This window comes from Microcaecilia unicolor, chromosome 5, assembly GCF_901765095.1.
Source record: "Microcaecilia unicolor chromosome 5, aMicUni1.1, whole genome shotgun sequence".
Lineage (NCBI taxonomy): Eukaryota > Metazoa > Chordata > Amphibia > Gymnophiona > Siphonopidae > Microcaecilia > Microcaecilia unicolor.
In genome coordinates, this window is record NC_044035.1 from 235,182,044 (window position 1) to 235,201,280 (window position 19,237).

At 42.6% G+C, this 19,237-nt stretch overlaps 1 protein-coding gene across 1 annotated transcript in view; it reads left to right on the forward strand.

Moving 5' to 3' along the window:
* The window catches only part of CASQ2 (calsequestrin 2), a 99,186-nt gene extending 81,797 nt beyond the window's left edge, over window positions 1-17,389 (forward strand). Inside the window, exons 9-11 of the mRNA XM_030203889.1 lie at window positions 4,782-4,882; window positions 6,347-6,421; window positions 17,040-17,389. Of these exons, the coding sequence (XP_030059749.1) occupies window positions 4,782-4,882; window positions 6,347-6,421; window positions 17,040-17,237 (374 nt within the window). The 3' untranslated portion in view covers window positions 17,238-17,389. The remainder of the gene's footprint in view (window positions 1-4,781; window positions 4,883-6,346; window positions 6,422-17,039) is intronic.
* The last annotated feature ends 1,848 nt before the right edge of the window (window positions 17,390-19,237 follow it).

Consider the following 19,237-nt stretch of genomic DNA (forward strand, 5'->3'; position numbering starts at 1 on the left):
GGCAGGAAGTGATACTGTAGACATAACTGCCCTCAGGGTAATGTAATATTCTCTTCCATCAAGGATATGTCTCCAGAGGCATGTGTCCTAAGGATGGGCTAGAATAGCTGTTGTAGTTGATGATTCAGTCATTTGGAAATATAGATAGTTAGGTGGCTAGTAGGCACGAGGATGATTTGATAAGCTGCCTGTCTGGTGCAAAGGTGAGCTTATGTATCACCTAGATAGGGTTTTAGACAGAACTGGTAAAGAGCCATCTGTCTTTCTACATGTGAGTGTGGAAGAGAGGTACTGGATACCAAACTAAGGAGCCCTTTTACTAAAGAGTTGCCAAGCGGCAAAGGGCTTGCTGCACGGCAACCTGAAACTGTCTGCAGTCCAATGTGGCTGCCACCTTGAGAGCACACCATTTCTGGTGCTATAGAAAATTTGTCCATAATTATTAGCATGGCACTAACCCAGCAGTAATCAGGCAGCAACTGCAGAGCTACCATGTGAGCCCTTACCGCCACCTCAAAGGGTGGCGGTAAATGCTCCCCCCTCCCCAAATAGCCATATCGAGTTTTGGCCTTTTTTACCTGATGCAGTAAAAAGGGCCCTGGCGCACGGCAAAAATGGCTGCTACCGCAGGGCCCTTTTTACCACAGCTCGGTAAAAGGGCCCCTTAGGCTTTTAGATAGAAAGCTGAAATCCAGAACCTCCAAAGTAGTATTCTTAGAAATGCTCTCCATTTCAGGAGCAAGATCCAAGATGCAGGCAGAGTTCCAGAGGCTCAATGGGTTGATGAAATAATTGTGCAGGGAGGATGAATATATGATTTGTTAGAAACTGGGCAACATTCTAGAGAAGGGGAATGCTATTCCTAAAAGATGGGCTCCATCGTAACCACTGTGGAGCCAGGCTGCTTTAAAAAAGAGCAGCTTCTGAACTAGAACCTGGGGTAGAGCCAACAGGTGCTTATGAGGGCATGGTTTGGAGTAAAGTATCTTCAAAAGATATTGGCCAAATGAGGACATTAGAATATTCTGATAGAGAGAATAGTACAGAAACTGAAGTATCCAGGAGTATTTAAATAGTGAACAGCAAGGCTTTCCCACAAAGGACTGTCATCCAGACACTTTAATGTTCATCAGTGATTCCGTGTACAGACCCCTGATGTAGGCTTTATGCCAAAACACAGTGCTGTGTCAGGTCTCGAAGAATAAAGGTTTTATTGATTATATTCCTCGTTCTTCTGTTCCTTTGTGGCAGAGCCTTGCTGATTTCACTACTCCTTTTGCTGGTTTCTACTACATAGTGACACATGGTCCTCTGCTTTTGCGGGTCCCCTCGTTTGTCCTCCAAACACAAATAAATAACATACTTTAATTTTTCTGTGTGCAAATACCAAAAGTCTAAAAAATAAGAATGGAAATCTAAAATATATAGCAGTAAATAAAGAGGTATATGCATCTCATATACCTGGTGGAACGTGGACAACCAATGAAACCTTATGACACTGGGGTACAAATTATATTGAAATTTCAGGGTGGATCAAACTGGTGGAGGGGTGGCACTATATGTTAAGGATGACATATAATCAAACAGGATAAAAGTCTGAAGAAAACAAATTGTAAGGTAGTTCCTTCTGCACACAAGAACTCCAAGTTATGCCTATCAATATAATTAATATCACCAGTTCCACCACCATCTCCAGTGCTGCAGAAGGTGAGTGAATAGAGCTGGACTTTTAGACACCATAATTTGGATGTCCAAACGGAGAAGAACAAATTGTAGCACCCGAACAGTAGTGTCCAAAATTTACACACACTGCTCAAGAACCTCCAAGAATATTTATGAAGCATAATGTAGTTAATTGTAACCTTTCATGTTAATTAGTTTCTTGCCCCTGTCCATTCTCCACTCATGACACACCCCGGCCAAAGAATTAATTAGCCCAGTGCAATTCACTCACCTCCTGCACTTTTGGGCATAAGAACATAAGAGAAGCCATAATGGGTCACACCAATGGTGCATCTAGCACAAGTACCTGGCAACATCCATGCTACAAATCCCAGGGCAAACAGTTGCTTCCCCATGTCTGTCTCAATAGCAGACTTAGCACATGCTCTGTTGTATTTCGCCTTTTTTAATATTAATCTTGCTGCCGTGTTTTGGACGGTCAGCAGTGATTTTAACATGCTTGCTTTACATCCTACGTATACTGCATTGCAGTAGTCTAGTTGCAGTAATATCAGAGATTGTACTAAAAGATAGAATACTTTTCTAGGGAAATAATCTCTGATCCTTCTCAGTTTTCATAGAGTTTTGAAGCTCTTTGCTGTCACTGCTGAGACCTGATTTTCAAGAATTAGATGTTTGTCAATAATAATTCCAAGCATTTTTAATTGAGGTTCAATAGAGTATGTTGTTTGATCTATCGTTAGCGTTTGGAAGGATGTGGGATTGTATGAGCTTGATATTACCATATATTGTCTATTTCCCAAGAAGGACAAAAACCAGTTAAGAACTGATTCCTCAATACCCATTTCACTCAATCTAAACAGCAGCAAATCATGATCCACAGCATCAAACGCCACGGGAATATCAAATTGCAATAGGACAGCTTCCTTACCCAAGGCTATATATAACTTTATTTCTGTTATAAGCACTATATGCATTGTCTCCATGCCATGCAGCAGCATCGGGCAAAGCCTGTGCTGTGAGGAATGCAAATGCATAGATTCTTCTAAATAAAAAAAAAGTGAGAATTGATAGTTTACCATAAACTCAAGGAGTTTCACTGTCCAAGGAATACTCCCCACTGGTCTAAAATGTTTTACTTGAATGAGATCTCCTTCTATATTTGTAAGAATGGGAGTAAGAGCAATCAAAGCAATTTCATTAGGGCAAACACCCTCTGGCAACACATTGTTTATAAAAGCAGTAAGCCATATTTAGATTTGAGAACGAATTGCCTTTAAATAATAAAAGATGGACAAATATCCAAAAGACTTCCTTTCTTGGCCACCCTTCTCAGAATTTTTCCTATCATAGTAGAAGAAACAGGGGTCTGTGCTGGGACCACTGCTTTTCAATATATTTATAAATAATCTAAAGATGGGAAATAACTAATGAGGTAATTAAATATGCTGATCACACAAAGTTATTTCAAAGTTGTTAAATCACAAGAGGATTGTGAAAAATTGCAAGAGGACCTTAGTATCTCTCTCCTTCCTTCCCTCCCTCCCTCCCTCCCTCCATGGGTCCAGTGTGTCTCTCTGTTTTCCCACCACTCACTCCCACATCCAGCATCTCTTTTCCTCCCCCTGTGGGTCCACTGTCTCCTCCTCTCTTCTTCACCCCATCATTGGATTTTTCTCTTCCCTCCTTGCCTCCTCCCCCCCCCCCCCCCCCCAGTCAAGCACCTTTTCCCTCTCTGCACCCCTCTCATTGGATCATTCCCCACTTCCCCAAGTCCAGTATCTCTGTCCCTCTTTCTCCCCTGAGTCAACCCTGAGGGCCTTTCCTCAGCTGCATCCCACCGTTGAAAAAACAGGAGGTTGCTTCAGAGGTGGTTGGATGTGGCTGAGGGCAGGTCCTCAGAGCTGACAGTGCCGGTGATGCGCAGAAAGCATAGAGGACTGCTGGAAGAAGAGAAGTGAAGGGAGAGAGAGGTGCCAGACTGCAGCAGCAGTGGGGCACAGAAAAGGAGAGAGGTGCTGGACTCTAGTGGTGTGGAGAAAGAAAGAGGCATTGGACTCGGGGGGAGAGGGACAGGGAGAGAGAGAGTTGCTGGACTTGGGGGAGGGGGGTGGACAAGGAAGTGCTAGGGTCTGGTGGGACAGGAAAGGAGAGATGCCAGACTAGCAGAAAGGGTGGCAGGGAGAGATGCTGAACCCGCAGGAGTGGCTTTTGGCACCCCCCCTCCCCCCCCCCCCCCCCCCCCCCCCGTGAAGAAAGGCTAAATAGGTTAGGGCTCCACAGCTTGGAGAAGAGATGACTGAGAGGGAATATGTTAAAGGTTTATTAAATCACAAGTGTGGTGGAATACTTAAATAGAGTATGCTTGTTTAATCTCTCAAACAACACAAAATTAGAGCATACGCCATGAAACTAATGACCAGCAGGTTGAAAACAGCACAAGGATTTTGGTGGGGCTTGGGGATCCCCCCCACCCCCAGCTACCCAGATGATGTATACTACTGCTGGGTCAGCCTCAGCCAAAAGTAGATGGGCTCAGGTCCACTCCTAGCTATGTCCTGGTTGTAACAGTGCTCTGGCTGAGAGGCAGGAACTACACCACAACCTGGCACAAGTGTGTACTTGTGTTAGCCAGTAGGGGTCACTGCTGTGTAATAGCTGGGACTCTCATCAGTCCTCTTCAGGAGGGAAGTGGGAGTGAAGCAGCATCTCACTCTATACTGCAATTCAATTTTACAGTGTATTCAGAAGAATTTTGTGACATCTACAGTATGTGCAAATTCTGACCTGTTCCAGCCAAATTTTGCTCCTGATCTAGTCAATCTAGTTCAGTTGAGTTTAAGATCTGCTTTTTGGGGGGGTGATGGTCCTAATTTACATTACTACCCATGCAGTATACCCAGGCCTGACTGGCCCAAAATTCAGGCACTGAACTCAGATTTCTCCACGTTGTCTTACTCATGATTGCCATCAAACTAGCTTGGTTAATTCTTTTTGTAAAATACTCACACAAGAGCTATCCCTTTGTGCTTATGGTAATCAGTGCAGGATTCTCAGCTGTGTGTGAGCGCCTGACAGATTTTTGTCCTTTCCCTTAGATGGTTTTGAGTTCCTGGAGATCCTGAAACAAGTTGCCAGGGACAACACAGAGAATCCTGAGCTGAGCATCGTATGGATCGACCCAGATGACTTCCCCTTGGTAAGTTCTGCATGGGCTGGGCGTAAAGAATCATGTCAGAATGCATCCATGCACTGTAGTATGCATATATCACAGGGGAAGGAAGGGATAGAGCAAGGAAGGCCACTGCCCTTTCACTGCATCACATCTATAGCACAGAAGGAGGAAGAAGAGAAGGGAAGAGTCATGCCATTATATGAATAATGAATACAACCAGGAGCTTAGCCAGACCTGCCATTTCTGGTGGGCCCCAAGTTAAACTGGGTGGGCCCTTCCCACCCCCATACATACATACATTTTTTTAACCTTTCTCTCTGCCCCTGCAGCCCATCTCTCCTTCTTTCTTCTCATCCATCTCCTCTGCCCCTACTCATATATCATCATCTTTCTCCCCTACAGCCCAGCATGTGCCCCTCCCCCTGGTCCAGCATCTACCCGTCTCTCTCTCTCTCTGACCCTCCCCCAACAGTCTACTTGCAAGCCATCGCCAGCCACAATTCCTATAGGCAACCTGCACCAGCCTCGCAGACTTCCCTCTACCGCATCCCCACCAGTGAAGAAACAGGAAGTGATGTCATTGAGGGCGGGACACAGTGGAGGGAAGCCTGCAGAGCCAGAGCAGGTTGCCTACAGGTGTGGCAAGGACCTAATTTGCAAGCCTCCAGCACATATGAAGGACCAATTGCAAGTCTCCAGCACATATGCAGCACCTATGATTGGTCCAAGGTAGAGGAGAAGTGAATGCTCACCACAGGCCTATAAAAGTACACTGTAGACAAAGAAACTCTAAAAAAAAATAGCCCTGCTGGCAAGAGAGTTTCATATCCTTGACACTTTTATTTTTTTCTGAGGGAGGTGTACTCCCCCCTCCCCCCGTAAGAACTAATTCTTTACAGCTAAGAATCTTTCTTTCTTTCTTTCTTTCTTTCTTTCTTTCTTTCTTTCTTTCTTTCTTTCTTTCTCTTCTTTCTCTCTGCTCTGTGACCTTTGTATGACACTGAGGAATAAACTTTACTTCCTATTGTTAGACTCTGTTCTGTAAAACTACTAATGCCAAGAGCCAATAGTATTTCTTGTGCTGTTGCTAGTGAGAAATAAAGATTTGTTTTTCTTTTTCTAAGTTAGTCTGATTTTTTTTATAAGAACAGCAACCAAACGCAGCCAGTACAATATATAGCAATTTTAGCTGACAGATAATGAAGGATCAAATAATGTCTTGAGTTGGGACCACAATTTCTGGATGATAGATTAACAAGATTAGTCATGTAGCCTGGGGATTGGCCTTGGTTTAGGAGTGAAGTTGGTTACTGTCATGGTATGTACAAATCTATCTTATTTGGAGATACTGTCCCTGATACATCTTCTCAGTACCCAAGAAACATTACACCTCTTTGAAATCATGCAGTAAACCTATTAAAAACCCTTTTTTTAATGCAACTGAGGCTGCAGGTGACAGGTCTTTCTTTCTTTTTTCCTTTCCTGCAGCTAATCACTTACTGGGAGAAGACCTTCAAGATTGACCTTTTCAAGCCGCAGATAGGCGTGGTGAATGTTACAGATGTAAGTACAGTATTTTAGGAGCTTAAGCAACTTTGTTGGGAATGTCTTTATAAATTCTTTAAGAGCTCTGTTTTAAACATTTTTTGTTATTCTTTCCAACCCAACAGATGTTAAAAACAATTACACATAAGGGGTCAAGAAATATCTGTCTGGGGGCAAAATAATTCTGTGAAAATTTAATGAAATGGGATGATATGAGGGAACAACCAGTGAAAAGACACAATTGGTTTAGAAATGGGCCAAATTGCACTGGGAGTTCCAAAGATATATCTCCCTTCCTCCCAAAAATGACCAAATGCATTTCTATGGGAGAAGGAGCTCCAGCTTCTGTAGTGGAGAATAATTAACATAAGTACATAAGTACATAAGTACATAAGTAGTGCCATACTGGGAAAGACCAAAGGTCCATCTAGCCCAGCATCCTGTCACCGACAGTGGCCAATCCAGGTCAAGGGCACCTGGCACGCTCCCCAAACGTAAAAACATTCCAGACAAGTTATACCTAAAAATGAGGAATTTTTCCAGTCCATTTAATAGCGGTCTATGGACTTGTCCTTTAGGAATCTATCTAACCCCTTTTTAAACTCCGTCAAGCTAACCGCCCGTACCACGTTCTCCGGCAATGAATTCCAGAGTCTAATTACACGTTGGGTGAAGAAAAATTTTCTCCGATTCGTTTTAAATTTACCACACTGTAGCTTCAACTCATGCCCTCTAGTCCTAGTATTTTTGGATAGCGTGAACAGTCGCTTCACATCCACCCGATCCATTCCACTCATTATTTTATACACTTCTATCATATCTCCCCTCAGCCGTCTCTTCTCCAAGCTGAAAAGCCCTAGCCTTCTCAGCCTCTCTTCATAGGAAAGTCGTCCCATCCCCACTATCATTTTCGTCGCCCTTCGCTGTACCTTTTCCAATTCTACTATATCTTTTTTGAGATACGGAGACCAGTACTGAACACAATACTCCAGGTGCGGTCGCACCATGGAGCGATACAACGGCATTATAACATCCACACACCTGGACTCCATACCCTTCTTAATAACACCCAACATTCTATTCGCTTTCCTAGCCGCAGCAGCACACTGAGCAGAAGGTTTCAGCGTATCATCGACGACGACACCCAGATCCCTTTCTTGATCCGTAACTCCTAACGCGGAACCTTGCAAGACGTAGCTATAATTCGGGTTCCTCTTACCCACATGCATCACTTTGCACTTGTCAACATTGAACTTCATCTGCCACTTGCACGCCCATTCTCCCAGTCTCGCAAGGTCCTCCTGTAATCGTTCACATTCCTCCTGCGACTTGACGACCCTGAATAATTTTGTGTCATCGGCGAATTTAATTACCTCACTAGTTATTCCCATCTCTAGGTCATTTATAAATACATTAAAAAGCAACGGACCCAGCACAGACCCCTGCGGGACCCCACTAACTACCCTCCTCCACTGAGAATACTGGCCACGCAATCCTACTCTCTGCTTCCTATCTTTCAACCAGTTCTTAATCCATAATAATACCCTACCTCCGATTCCATGACTCTGCAATTTCTTCAGGAGTCTTTCGTGCGGCACTTTGTCAAACGCCTTCTGAAAATCCAGATATACAATATCAACCGGCTCCCCATTGTCCACATGTTTGCTTACCCCCTCAAAAAAATGCATTAGATTGGTGAGGCAAGACTTCCCTTCACTAAATCCGTGCTGACTTTGTCTCATCAGTCCATGTTTTTGTATATGCTCTGCAATTTTATTCTTAATAATAGCCTCCACCATCTTGCCCGGCACCGACGTCAGACTCACCGGTCTATAATTTCCCGGATCTCCTCTGGAACCTTTCTTAAAAATCGGAGTAACATTGGCTACCCTCCAGTCTTCCGGTATTACACTCGATTTTAGGGACAGATTGCATATTTCTAACAGAAAAGGAAGAAACTTAGCATGTGGGACAAAACAGTTAAAAGACACACTGAATTCAAAAATGGGCCAAATTAGACCAGGGGTTTCAGAGAAACGAGCCCCTAAAAATATGGCCCAGTACATTTCTGTGGTAAAAGGAGTTTCTTCTTCCATTGCATAGAACCCTAGATGGAATGAAATATAGCAGCTGGAGAACAGGGCAAGGCAGTTGAAAAGATGGACTTCCCTACTCTTCTGTAACCCAAAGCTGCCCTAAAATCTTACTCCCACCTTACAAACTGCCCCTACAGCCCAAAAACTACCCTCCATCTCTGCCACACCTTCCTGCAAACTGCCCCATTTACAGGTTGCTACCACCGCCCCCCCCCCCCCCCCCCCCCCCGCAACTGTGCCACCATCATGCAAACTGCTCTATCTTCCAAAACTGGCCAGATACTGCCCCACACCTAAGAACTATTCTTACAACAGCCACATCACCCTGCATACTTTCTATATATCCTAAAGAAATACCCTGCAACTGCCACACCACTCCTAAAACTACTTACTGCAAACTGCCCCACTCAAAATTACTACCCCCAACTGCTCCACCTCTATTTATTTATTTATTTATTTATTATTACACTTATACCCTACATTATACAATAATTAATTGTTTCAATGTGGCTTACATTAGAGGTGAGAGGTTGTAAACAGGAGGCTATTGAAGGGTTGATAGTTTGTGTTAGATTAGGGCATGGATTTCAAGGTGGGTCCATCTATGTCTAAATTACATATTGAGTGATTAGTTCTATGAGTGAATTGATGACCAATAGATCGATCCTTTGGGATCTCTTAATAAAGGAAATCATTTTAGTGTTTCAGGTGGGGGATGAATTTCCATTTGGACATGGCAACGGTTGTTTGGTTTAAGAGTTGTGTTTGATTTGTGTTTATGTGATTTCTTCGTGGAAGTTTTCTTTGAAGATGAAGGCTTTTAGATATTTCTGAAATTTTATATAGTTGGTCATGCTTCTTATATCTTTTGGTAGTGAGTTCCAGAGTTATGTGCCTAAATAAGTAAAGTTTGCTACATGTATGATTTTATATTTAATGCCCTGGCATTGTGGGAAGTGGAGACTCAGAAAATTACAGGTGTCTGGTGTTGAGTTACGTGTTGGGAGGTTGATCAAGGTTGTCATGTAATCTGGTGCTAGTCCATAGATTATTCTATAAACTAGGGTGCATAGTTTAAAGGATATCCGTGCTTTGATTGAGAACCAATGAAGATCTTTCAGCAGTGGGCAAGTTCTGTCAAATCTGGATTTGCTGTATATGAGTCTTGTGGCAGTGTCTGAACTACAATGCGGAAGATGGTTGTGGGAAAACAATTTCTTATTCGTTTCAGCTTCCACATTGAGTGGAACATGCTTTTTGTGACTTTCACAGACTGTTTTTCAAGACTTAGTTCATTGTCTAAGATGATTCCTAAGATTTTCAAGAGATCTGCAATGGGTAGCTTTGTTCCATCTAGGTTTATTGATGATTTTGTTCACTGACGGAAGAGCTAGATTTAAAGAATAATGACCATGAGTAGGGTTGATCTACAGAAGAACAGTGGATCAGAGTAATGTGGTTAGATGGACTAGAACCATAGAAGATCTTATAAATTAAACAAACCATCTTAAATTCAACACTTGCAGAGACGGGTAGCAAATGAAGATCTCTAAGCAAATGTGGCACATGTTCATATTTCTTACAGCTAAAGATCATCCTCACAGCAAAGTTCTGCAATAATAGAAGTCTTTTTACAAGAAGCTGATTAATCCCAGCTTACAGAAAACTGCAGTAATGCAGCTGAGATATTACTATGGCCTGGACCAACAATCTAAATTGTATCAAATGAAAAGAGGAGCCGACGAGAGAAGGAAAAATTCTAGACCTAGTCCTTAGTGGAGTGCATGATCTGGTGCGGGAGGTAATGGTGCTGGGGCCGCTTGATAACAGTGATCATAATATGATCGGATTTGATATTAGCTTTGAAGTAACTATACATAGGAAATCAAATACGTTAGCGTTTAACTTTAAAAAAGGAGACTATGATAAAATGAGAAGAACGGTGAAATAAAAACTCAGAGGAGCGACTGCGAGGGTCAAAAATTTACATCAGGCATAGATGCTGTTCAAAAACACCATCCTGGAAGCCCAGGCCAAATATATTCCACGTATTAAAAAAGGAGGACGAAAGACCAAACGACAGCCGTCGTGGTTAAAAAGTGAGGTGAAGGAAGCTATTAGAGCTAAAAGAAAATCCTTCAGAAAATTGAAGAAGGAACCAACTGAAAATAATAAGAAACGGCATAAGGAATGTCAAGTCAAATGCAAAGCGCTGATAAGGAAGGCTAAGAGGAACTTCAAAAAAAAGATTGCGTTGGAGGCAAAAACACACAGTAAAACCTTTTTTAGGTATATTAAAAGCAGGAAGCCGGCAAAAGAATCGGTTGGACCGCTAGATGACCGAGGAGTAAAAGGGGCGATCAGGGAAGACAAAGCCGTAGTGGAGAGATTAAATGAATTCTTTGCTTCGGTCTTCACCGAGGAAGATTTTGGTGGGATACCAGTGCCAGAAATGGTATTCAAAGCTGACGAGTTGGAGAAACTTAATGAATTCTCTGTAAACCTGGAGGATGTAATGGGGCAGTTCTACAAACTGAAGAGTAGCAAATCTCCTGGATCGGATGGTATTCATCCCAGAGTACTGAAAGAACTGAAAAATGAGCTTGCGGAGCTATTGTTAGTAATATGCAATTTAGCCTTAAAATCAAGTGTGGTACCGGAAGATTGGAGGGTGGCCAATGTAACGCCAATTTTTAAAAAAGGTTCCAGAGGAGATCCGGGAAACTATAGACCGGTGAGTCTGACGTCGGTGCCGGGCAAAATGGTAGAGACTATTATTAAGAACAAAATTACAGAGCATATTCAAAAGCATGGATTAATGAGACAAAGTCAACATGGATTTAGTGAAGGGAAATCTTGCCTCACCAATCTACTACATTTCTTTGAAGGAGTGAACAAATATGTGGCTAAAGGTGAGCCGGTTGATATTGTGTATCTGGATTTTCAGAAGGCGTTTGACAAAGTACCTCATGAAAGACTCCAGAGGAAATTGGAGAGTCATGGGATAGGAGGTAGTGTTCTACTGTGGATCAAAAACTGAGGTAATTAAATTTGCTGATGACACAAAGTTATTCAAAGTCATTAAATTGCAGGAGGATTGTGAAAAATTACAAGAGGACCTTATGAGACTGGGAGACTGGGCATCTAAATGGCAGATGACGTTTAATGTGAGCAAGTGCAAAGTGATGCATGTGGGAAAGAGGACCCCGAATTATAGCTATGTCATGCAAAGTTCCACGTTAGGAGTCATGGACCAAGAAAGGGTTCTAGGTGTCGTCGTTGATGATATGTTGTAACCTTCTGCTCAGTGTGCTGCCGTGGCTAAGAAACCAAATAGAATGTTAGATATTATTAGGAAAGGAATGGAAAACAAAAATGAGGATGTTATAATGCCTTTGTATCGCTCCATGGTGCGACCGCACCTCGAATGTTGTGTTCAATTCTGGTCGCCGCATCTCAGAAAAGATATAGTGGAATTAGAAAAGGTGCAGAGAAGGGCGACAAAAATGATGAAGGGTATGGGGTGACTTCCCTATGAGGAAAGGCTAAAGCGGCTAGGGCTCTTCAGCTTGGAGAAAAGGTGGCTGAGGGGAGATATGATAGAGGTCTATAAAATAATGAGTGGAGCTGAACGGGTAGATGTGAAGCGTCTGTTTAGGCTTTCCGAAAATACTAGGACTAGGGGGTGTGCGATGAAGCTACAATGTAGTAAATTTAAAACGAATCGGAGAAAAAGTTTCTTCACTCAACATGAAATTGAACTCTGGCATTCGTTGCCAGAGAATGTGGTAAGTGCAGTTAGCTTAGTGGAGTTTAAAAAAGGTTTGGACGGCTTCTTAAAGGAAAAGTCCATAGACCATTATTAAAAAGGACTTGGGGAAAATCCACTATTTCTGGGATAAGCAGTATAAAATGTTTTGTACTTTTTTGGGATCTTGCCATGTATTTGTGACCTGGATTGGCCACTGTTGGAAACAGGATGCTGGGCTTGATGGTCCTTTGGTCTTTCCCAGTATGGCAATACTTATGTACTTATATGTACTTATGTAGGATCTTATCGCTCTAAGCTGTCATAATTTTGCAGACTCTTTTGAACAGATTAGCAATTTAATGTTGAAAAGTTAATTGTGTGTCTAGAGTAAAGTCTAGCACTCTAGAAGATGTTTGAAAAGAGAGAGATTCCCCAGTGTTGAGAACCAGATGTTGTGGTACTCTGTTTGAAGATGTATCACAGCAGAGCAATTTAATCTTAGCAGTATTAAGCTGTAACAAATTCATTGATGCCCAGTGATGTGTCTTAGAAATACATTCTGAAATTAAATCATCTATATCTGTAATACCGTTTAACAATGGTACCAATTTGCTGAGATAAATTATTTGTGCGTGAGCTGCTCGTGCACTTTTTTCCCCCTCAAATTGTTGTTTTTTAATTGCAAGAAGGGACTGCTTTACAGACTTATGAAAGTGTGTTTGGGAGCAGTGAGTGAGGTTTGGGAAGAGTGGGAACATGTGACTCTTAATATGCCGTGCACTGATCCCACATGGGAGGACACAGCCAAAGAGGTTGTGTTAATCCAACCTCCTTGGTTGCAGGAGCAGCAGCAAAGAGAAGATGTGAAGACAGGCCGCTGGCAGGGTATATGAGTCGTTCTGCTCACATACACTGCCAGCGGCAACAAGCTCAGAAACAAGTGAGCACCTAAAAAAGGAAAACCAAAAATAAGCAACCCGCAAATTCAGAAAAAAAAAACATAAAACAAGCCAAAATTCACGGGGAAATAAGCAAATTTGGCAACACTGTTCACCTCACCCTCCCCCCCCCCCACCCCCTTGTGAGTGAGCTTACACTGTCAGCTTCCATTATAACTAGCATCAGAGCCTGTAGGAAGAATTCAGCCAATGGGAAGGCAGAGGGGGCGGAGAACTGGAAGGCAGCTCTGGTCACAGGAATGCATGATGAGGTGATCTGGAGATTTCTGTGCTGTAGAAGGGAAGTTTCTACATGTGGCAGGAGGCGGAAGATAGATTAATCTCCTTCAAAAATGCCACCAGGGCAGACTTTGCCACTACCTTTTCAGATATCACAAGTGCTGAGCAGAGACCAAATAATGTAGCAACACCTCTTCTCTTTCCCCAGAAGTGGGGGGTCATCTGCTCTCAAGACCTGAACAAGAGACAGGATGGTATGAAAAGAGAAATATATCCTTATCAGAAGTGGGATGTGTAAGAGAAATAGGGCTATTATTTTAAAGAGATCCAATGTAGTGTAGGTGTTGTATACATGCATCTGTTTAGGGGTAGGCTAGCTGTTAATTTGGATTTGCCAGAACCTTGCACACTACACCAGTAAAGCTGGCTTACCCAAAGTGTGTGCACTTTACCTATAACAGAGCAATGAGTAACTAGGTCTGTCTGGCAGGCTGCAGGTACAATAAGCAGTTCTGGCAGAAATGTAACCTGGACTGTCTGACAGGCGACACACTCTTCATATTGACTGGGTAAGTGCAGCAGATGGTTGGTAGCAGGGTACCATTTGGAAGAGCCAATAGCTATCCTAATTTGGGGGGCTCTGTAGATATTACAAAGCTTCGTAATCCAGTCATGGGGGTAAATGTAATTGAGGATCATGAATGGTCACTTATCTGAAAGAGTGAAGTACAATGGAGCTTTAGGCGTAGCAGCTGGGATACATCCTTGGTAATGTAGACACAAATAACTGAGGAGACTGGCTAGAGCCAGCTCACATTTTCCTTTTATCATCTATTATATAACCCCAGAATTTCTAGATTCTATGTATGTTGTGATACCTTTCATTGAACCAAAGTGAAAGCAATCCAAATTTGAACTTTTCAGACAACACAGATCCCTTATTCATACGTTTAAAGAAGAAGAAACCCAAGCACTGTTTGAACAAAGTCCAGTAAATGTATTTGAACTAGAACCTGACCAAAGTTTGGTTTTGATTTCAGCACTGAAACCGACCCAAACTCCGGGTTCAAGTTTTGGCCAAAAAATGCAAATACAATCTCCAGTCACTCCTGCTTATGCTGTTTTCAATCTCAAATGGCCACTGGGACCTCCCGCAGCAGTCCCACGAGACTGCTGCAGGAAGTCACAGCAGCCATTTTGGCTGCTAAACTGGCGGAGGCAAGAGCAACTGAGGATCACTCTTGCCCAGAAGAGTTATGACACTCATAACCATAAGCATCAGACACCACTGCCTTGATCCAAGTCAATAAGTGAAAACTCCAGAGTGCTTGACTGTCCTCTTTCCTATATTTAATGGCATTCCTTTCTTATATGATTTTATTTATTTAGCACATTTATACCCCACTTTTTCAGTTTTATGTACACTGTTTAGATCCTACTGTATTGGAAGGGAAGGGAAATGGAACGATATACTGCCTTTCTGAGGTTTTTGCAACTACATTCAAAGTGGTTTACATATATTCAGGTACTTATTTTGTACCAGGGGCAATGGAGGGTTAAGTGACTTGCCCAGAGTTACAAGGAGATGCAGTGGGAATTGCAGTTCCCCAGGATCAAAGCCCACTGCATAAACCACTAGGCTACTCCTCCACTCCAGAATATCAAGTTTTTAATAAACATAAACATAAAACCCACTAGACCACCGAAGAGGGCCTTAGACTAGGCCTGAGGAGGTCCTTTGGAAGGCAGGTGGTGGGAGGTGCCGAGAGTGATTGGGGGGAAGGGGGCAGGCGGTGTCTGCAGCGAGAGTGATCGTGAGAGAAGGCAGGGGCTGCCGAAAATAATTGGGGGGAGGGTGTTTGTTTTCGGTTTTGTTTTCAGCCAGAAATTAACTGCAAATTTCAGTTGCTGGTTCAGTTTCAGTCAAAACCGAGAATCCCCAGTTTAAATCGGCCTCTAATTACCATCTTAGAAAATGCAGTGTAGCACATAGACTGTTCAATATGCATTGCAAGGGGAGGAAATAACAAGAGGGAGAGAATATGATTAGTAGAGCACAGCAGAGGAAGTTTTTGTCCATGATCAGTAGTGAGTAAACCAGTAGGACTTAAAGGATTTGAATCTTTATCTTATCAGGCCCAATCCTTTGTTCCTTTTATTTTTAAATAACATCAGTACAGTTCAGGAAATGACTCACACTCAGGGCCAAATGCACTAAACTTAACGAGCCAGCAACTTGGTTTTTAAACCACTTCTAGCCAGTCTAGCGAGCAAGTAGTAAAACAAGACATGCACAAAAGGGTTCTCCAAGTCATTTTCCTGTCACGGTAGCAGCTAACGAAAACAGAATGCAAATGATCTACAGGTTATTATAATGAGCTAATTAGTATTATAATGCGCATGCAAGGCAGATGCACAGCCGTTTTCCGACCCCATGCACCTTGGAAAACCTAACGGGAGGTTTGCACCTCTCGTTGGGGCCGCTGTGAGCAGGACCCATGCAGAGGAGGATGCCAATTGCAAAAATCGTAAGAAAAAAAAAACGTCCAAGTGCTCATCAGGGACATCTTTTCAAGTGCCTAACACTTGGACGTCCTTCACTCAAAAAAAAAAAAAAAAAGGACGTCCCTGACGAGCACTTGGACGTTTTTTCCTTCAGATTTTGTGATGGGCGTCCTTCTCTTGGATGTGTTTTTCTTACGTGCCTGAAATGACTACTGCTGGAGAGAATCGGGGATTGGGACATGTGACGACGCCCAAATCAAAAGTATTTGGATGTCCCTTTCGATTATGCCCCTCCAGGTCTCTCTCAGCCAATCACAGTGCGTTTAGCTGTCACTGGTGTCAGCTAAACGCGCTGTGATTGGCTGAGAGAGACCTAGAGGGACATAATCGAAAGGGACGTCCAAATAGTTTTGATTTGGACGTCCTTGCACGTCCCGATCCCCGATTCTCTCTGGCGGTGTTCTTGGACGTGTTTTTCTTACTTGCCTGAAATGACCACCGCCGGAGAGAATCGGGGATCGGGACATACGAGGATGCCCAAATCAAAAGTATTTGGACGTCCCTTTCGATTATGCCCCTCCAGGTCTCTCTCAGCCAATCACAGCGCGTTTAGCCTAAACGCACTGTGATTGGCTGAGAGAGACCTGGAGGGGCATAATCAAAAGAGACGTACAAATAGTTTTGATTTGGACGTCCTCGCACGTCCCAATCCCCGATTCTCTCCGGCGTGGTCATTTTGGGCACGTAAGAAAAACACGTCCAAGAGAAGGACGCCCATCACAAAATCTGAGGGGAAAAACATCCAAGTGCTCGTCAGGGATGTCCTTTTTTTTTTTTTGAATGAAGGACATGTATGAAGCTGTCTTTGGCATGCGCAGAGCAGCCAGCATAACGATTGGTTGCTCTGCGCATTCTCAGCTGGCCGACTGGCTTCCCCTCCTTAGGAAGGAAATCGCGTGCAAATAAGCTAACAGTGAGCAGCTCATTTGCATGCAATTTCCTTCATGCATGCCAGTTTTTTACCGATTTGCTAAGGGATTGGTAGGGGAAGGGCTCTTCCCGTGGAGTTAGTGCATCTGGCTGTCACTTTCTTTTGTGCACTACAGGCAGACAGTGTCTGGATGGATATCCCAGATGATGATGACTTGCCTACAGCAGAGGAGTTGGAAGACTGGATTGAGGATGTCCTTTCTGGAAAGATAAATACTGAAGATGATGATGATGACGACGACGATGACGACGATGATGACAATGATGATGATGATGACGACGACGACGACGATGATGACGACGACGATGATTAGAACTAAATCCCTAGCAGTCCCTTCCTCTGCCCTCACTCAAATGTTCAGAAAGAGGCTGATTCCTTGTGTGACTGGGACAGCAGTGATTCTTCCTGCTGTTTAATGGCCATAGTTCATACAAGAAATAAACCCCCTCAAAGGGTAGAAAATGATATAATGAGTAAAAAAAAAAAAAAAGGCTATTCCAACTATAAAGCTCCCATACTTTGATGTGGATATAAATAAGGTAAATTTAATTTTGATTATAATCAAAATAATAATAATTTGTGTGGAGAAGAATATTTTCAGTGCTTAAAAGCCACTCCTGTGGATCCAAGAGCAAATTCTGCAAGAATGGTGCTGTAAGTGACTGATCATAATGGTTCCACAATATCATCAAAATTCTTCCCCTTAAACATGTGAACTTGAACTCAAACCACTCATATAAATCAAAAATGGAACTAATCATCAATAATGTCAATAGCCCATCCAATCAAAACGATTTTATTTCACACTAGTACATTGTGAATAAGCCAGAGTATATAGAAAGCAAAACTTATCTGTACAATGGTGCTCTGTCAGTTCTACAGAGCACCCCGTTTCATCAAATCTTCTTCAGAGACTGTCAGAACTTCCAATAGAACAAAATAATGGCTGGACATACAACCACAATGATGCCACTCTTGAACTGTAATCAAAATGGCCATTAATCCTTTAGAAAACCCTCAGTCTTCTCCAGGGCACCTATTAATTGACTTACTTTCATGCTTCTCTGACAAACTCTTGATTTCTGATGAGAACATCTGGGCTTGTCCTACAGGGCACTGGAGCATCTTCTGATGTTCAGATACATCTCAGGTCAGGGTTAATACATTGATCTTTCCCGCATCATTGACATATTTACAATATAAAGATAATGCAGTTTTAGCACTGCACCAGTGCTCCAAATAGCGCTGACAGGCATACACTATGCACTACACTGATAGCACCGATTCACCCCTAAAATTTGCACTGCACTGAAAATTCTGCCTCACTCCAGGAGTGTGCATTGCTCTGATAACACTGATTCACTTATAAAGTACATACTGCACAATAATTTGTAACATACTCTGGCTTAAGAGTGAGGTTCATTCCATTCGTGGTTTGTGCAAAAGTAACCCATTTGGAGCCATTACCTCAAGTGCACACTGTGCTTAAAATGCTGATTCACCCTTGGAGTGTGCACAGTTTTGGTAACATTGAATAGATGCTGCTTTACTAGCTTAATACAACCTAGATATTAAAAACCTACTTTTCAGCTCTCATAAGAGCATAAGCATTGCCATACTGGGACAGACCGAAGGTCCATCAAGCCCAGCATCCTGTTTCCAACAGTGGCCAATCCAGGTTACAAGTACTTGGCAAGATCCCAAAACAGTACAGTACATTCTATGCTGCTTATCCTAGAAATAAGCAGCGGATTTTCCCTAAGTCCATTTTAATAATGGCTAATTGACTTTTCTTTTAGGAAGCTATCCAAACCTTTTTTAAACCCCGCTAAGCTAACTGCTTTTACTACATTCTCTGGCAATGAATACCAGAGTTTAATTACATGTTGAGTGAAGAAATATTTTCTCGATTCATTTTAAATTTACTATTTTGTAACTTCATTGTGTGCTGCCTAGTCCTAGTATTTTTGGAAAGAGTAAACAAGCAATTCATGTCTACCTGTTCCACTCCATGCAATAATGATGGCTCAGTTCACCCCACTCATGTCCTCAGAATGAGGTATTTGAGGATCCTGACATGTCTAACAGCACATTTTTCCACAGCATGAGAAATTCTGTATTTTAGCTATATTATCAGTCATCTATTAAAGGTTTAGCTCAGGACTTCCAAAACCTATTCTGGTGACCCAAAATTAATATACAGGTTTACAATGTGTATCAGGGGTTCCCCACCCAGTCCTCAAGACACACCCATCCAGTCAGGTTTTCAGAATATCCACAATGAATATGCATGAGATAGATTTGCATATAATG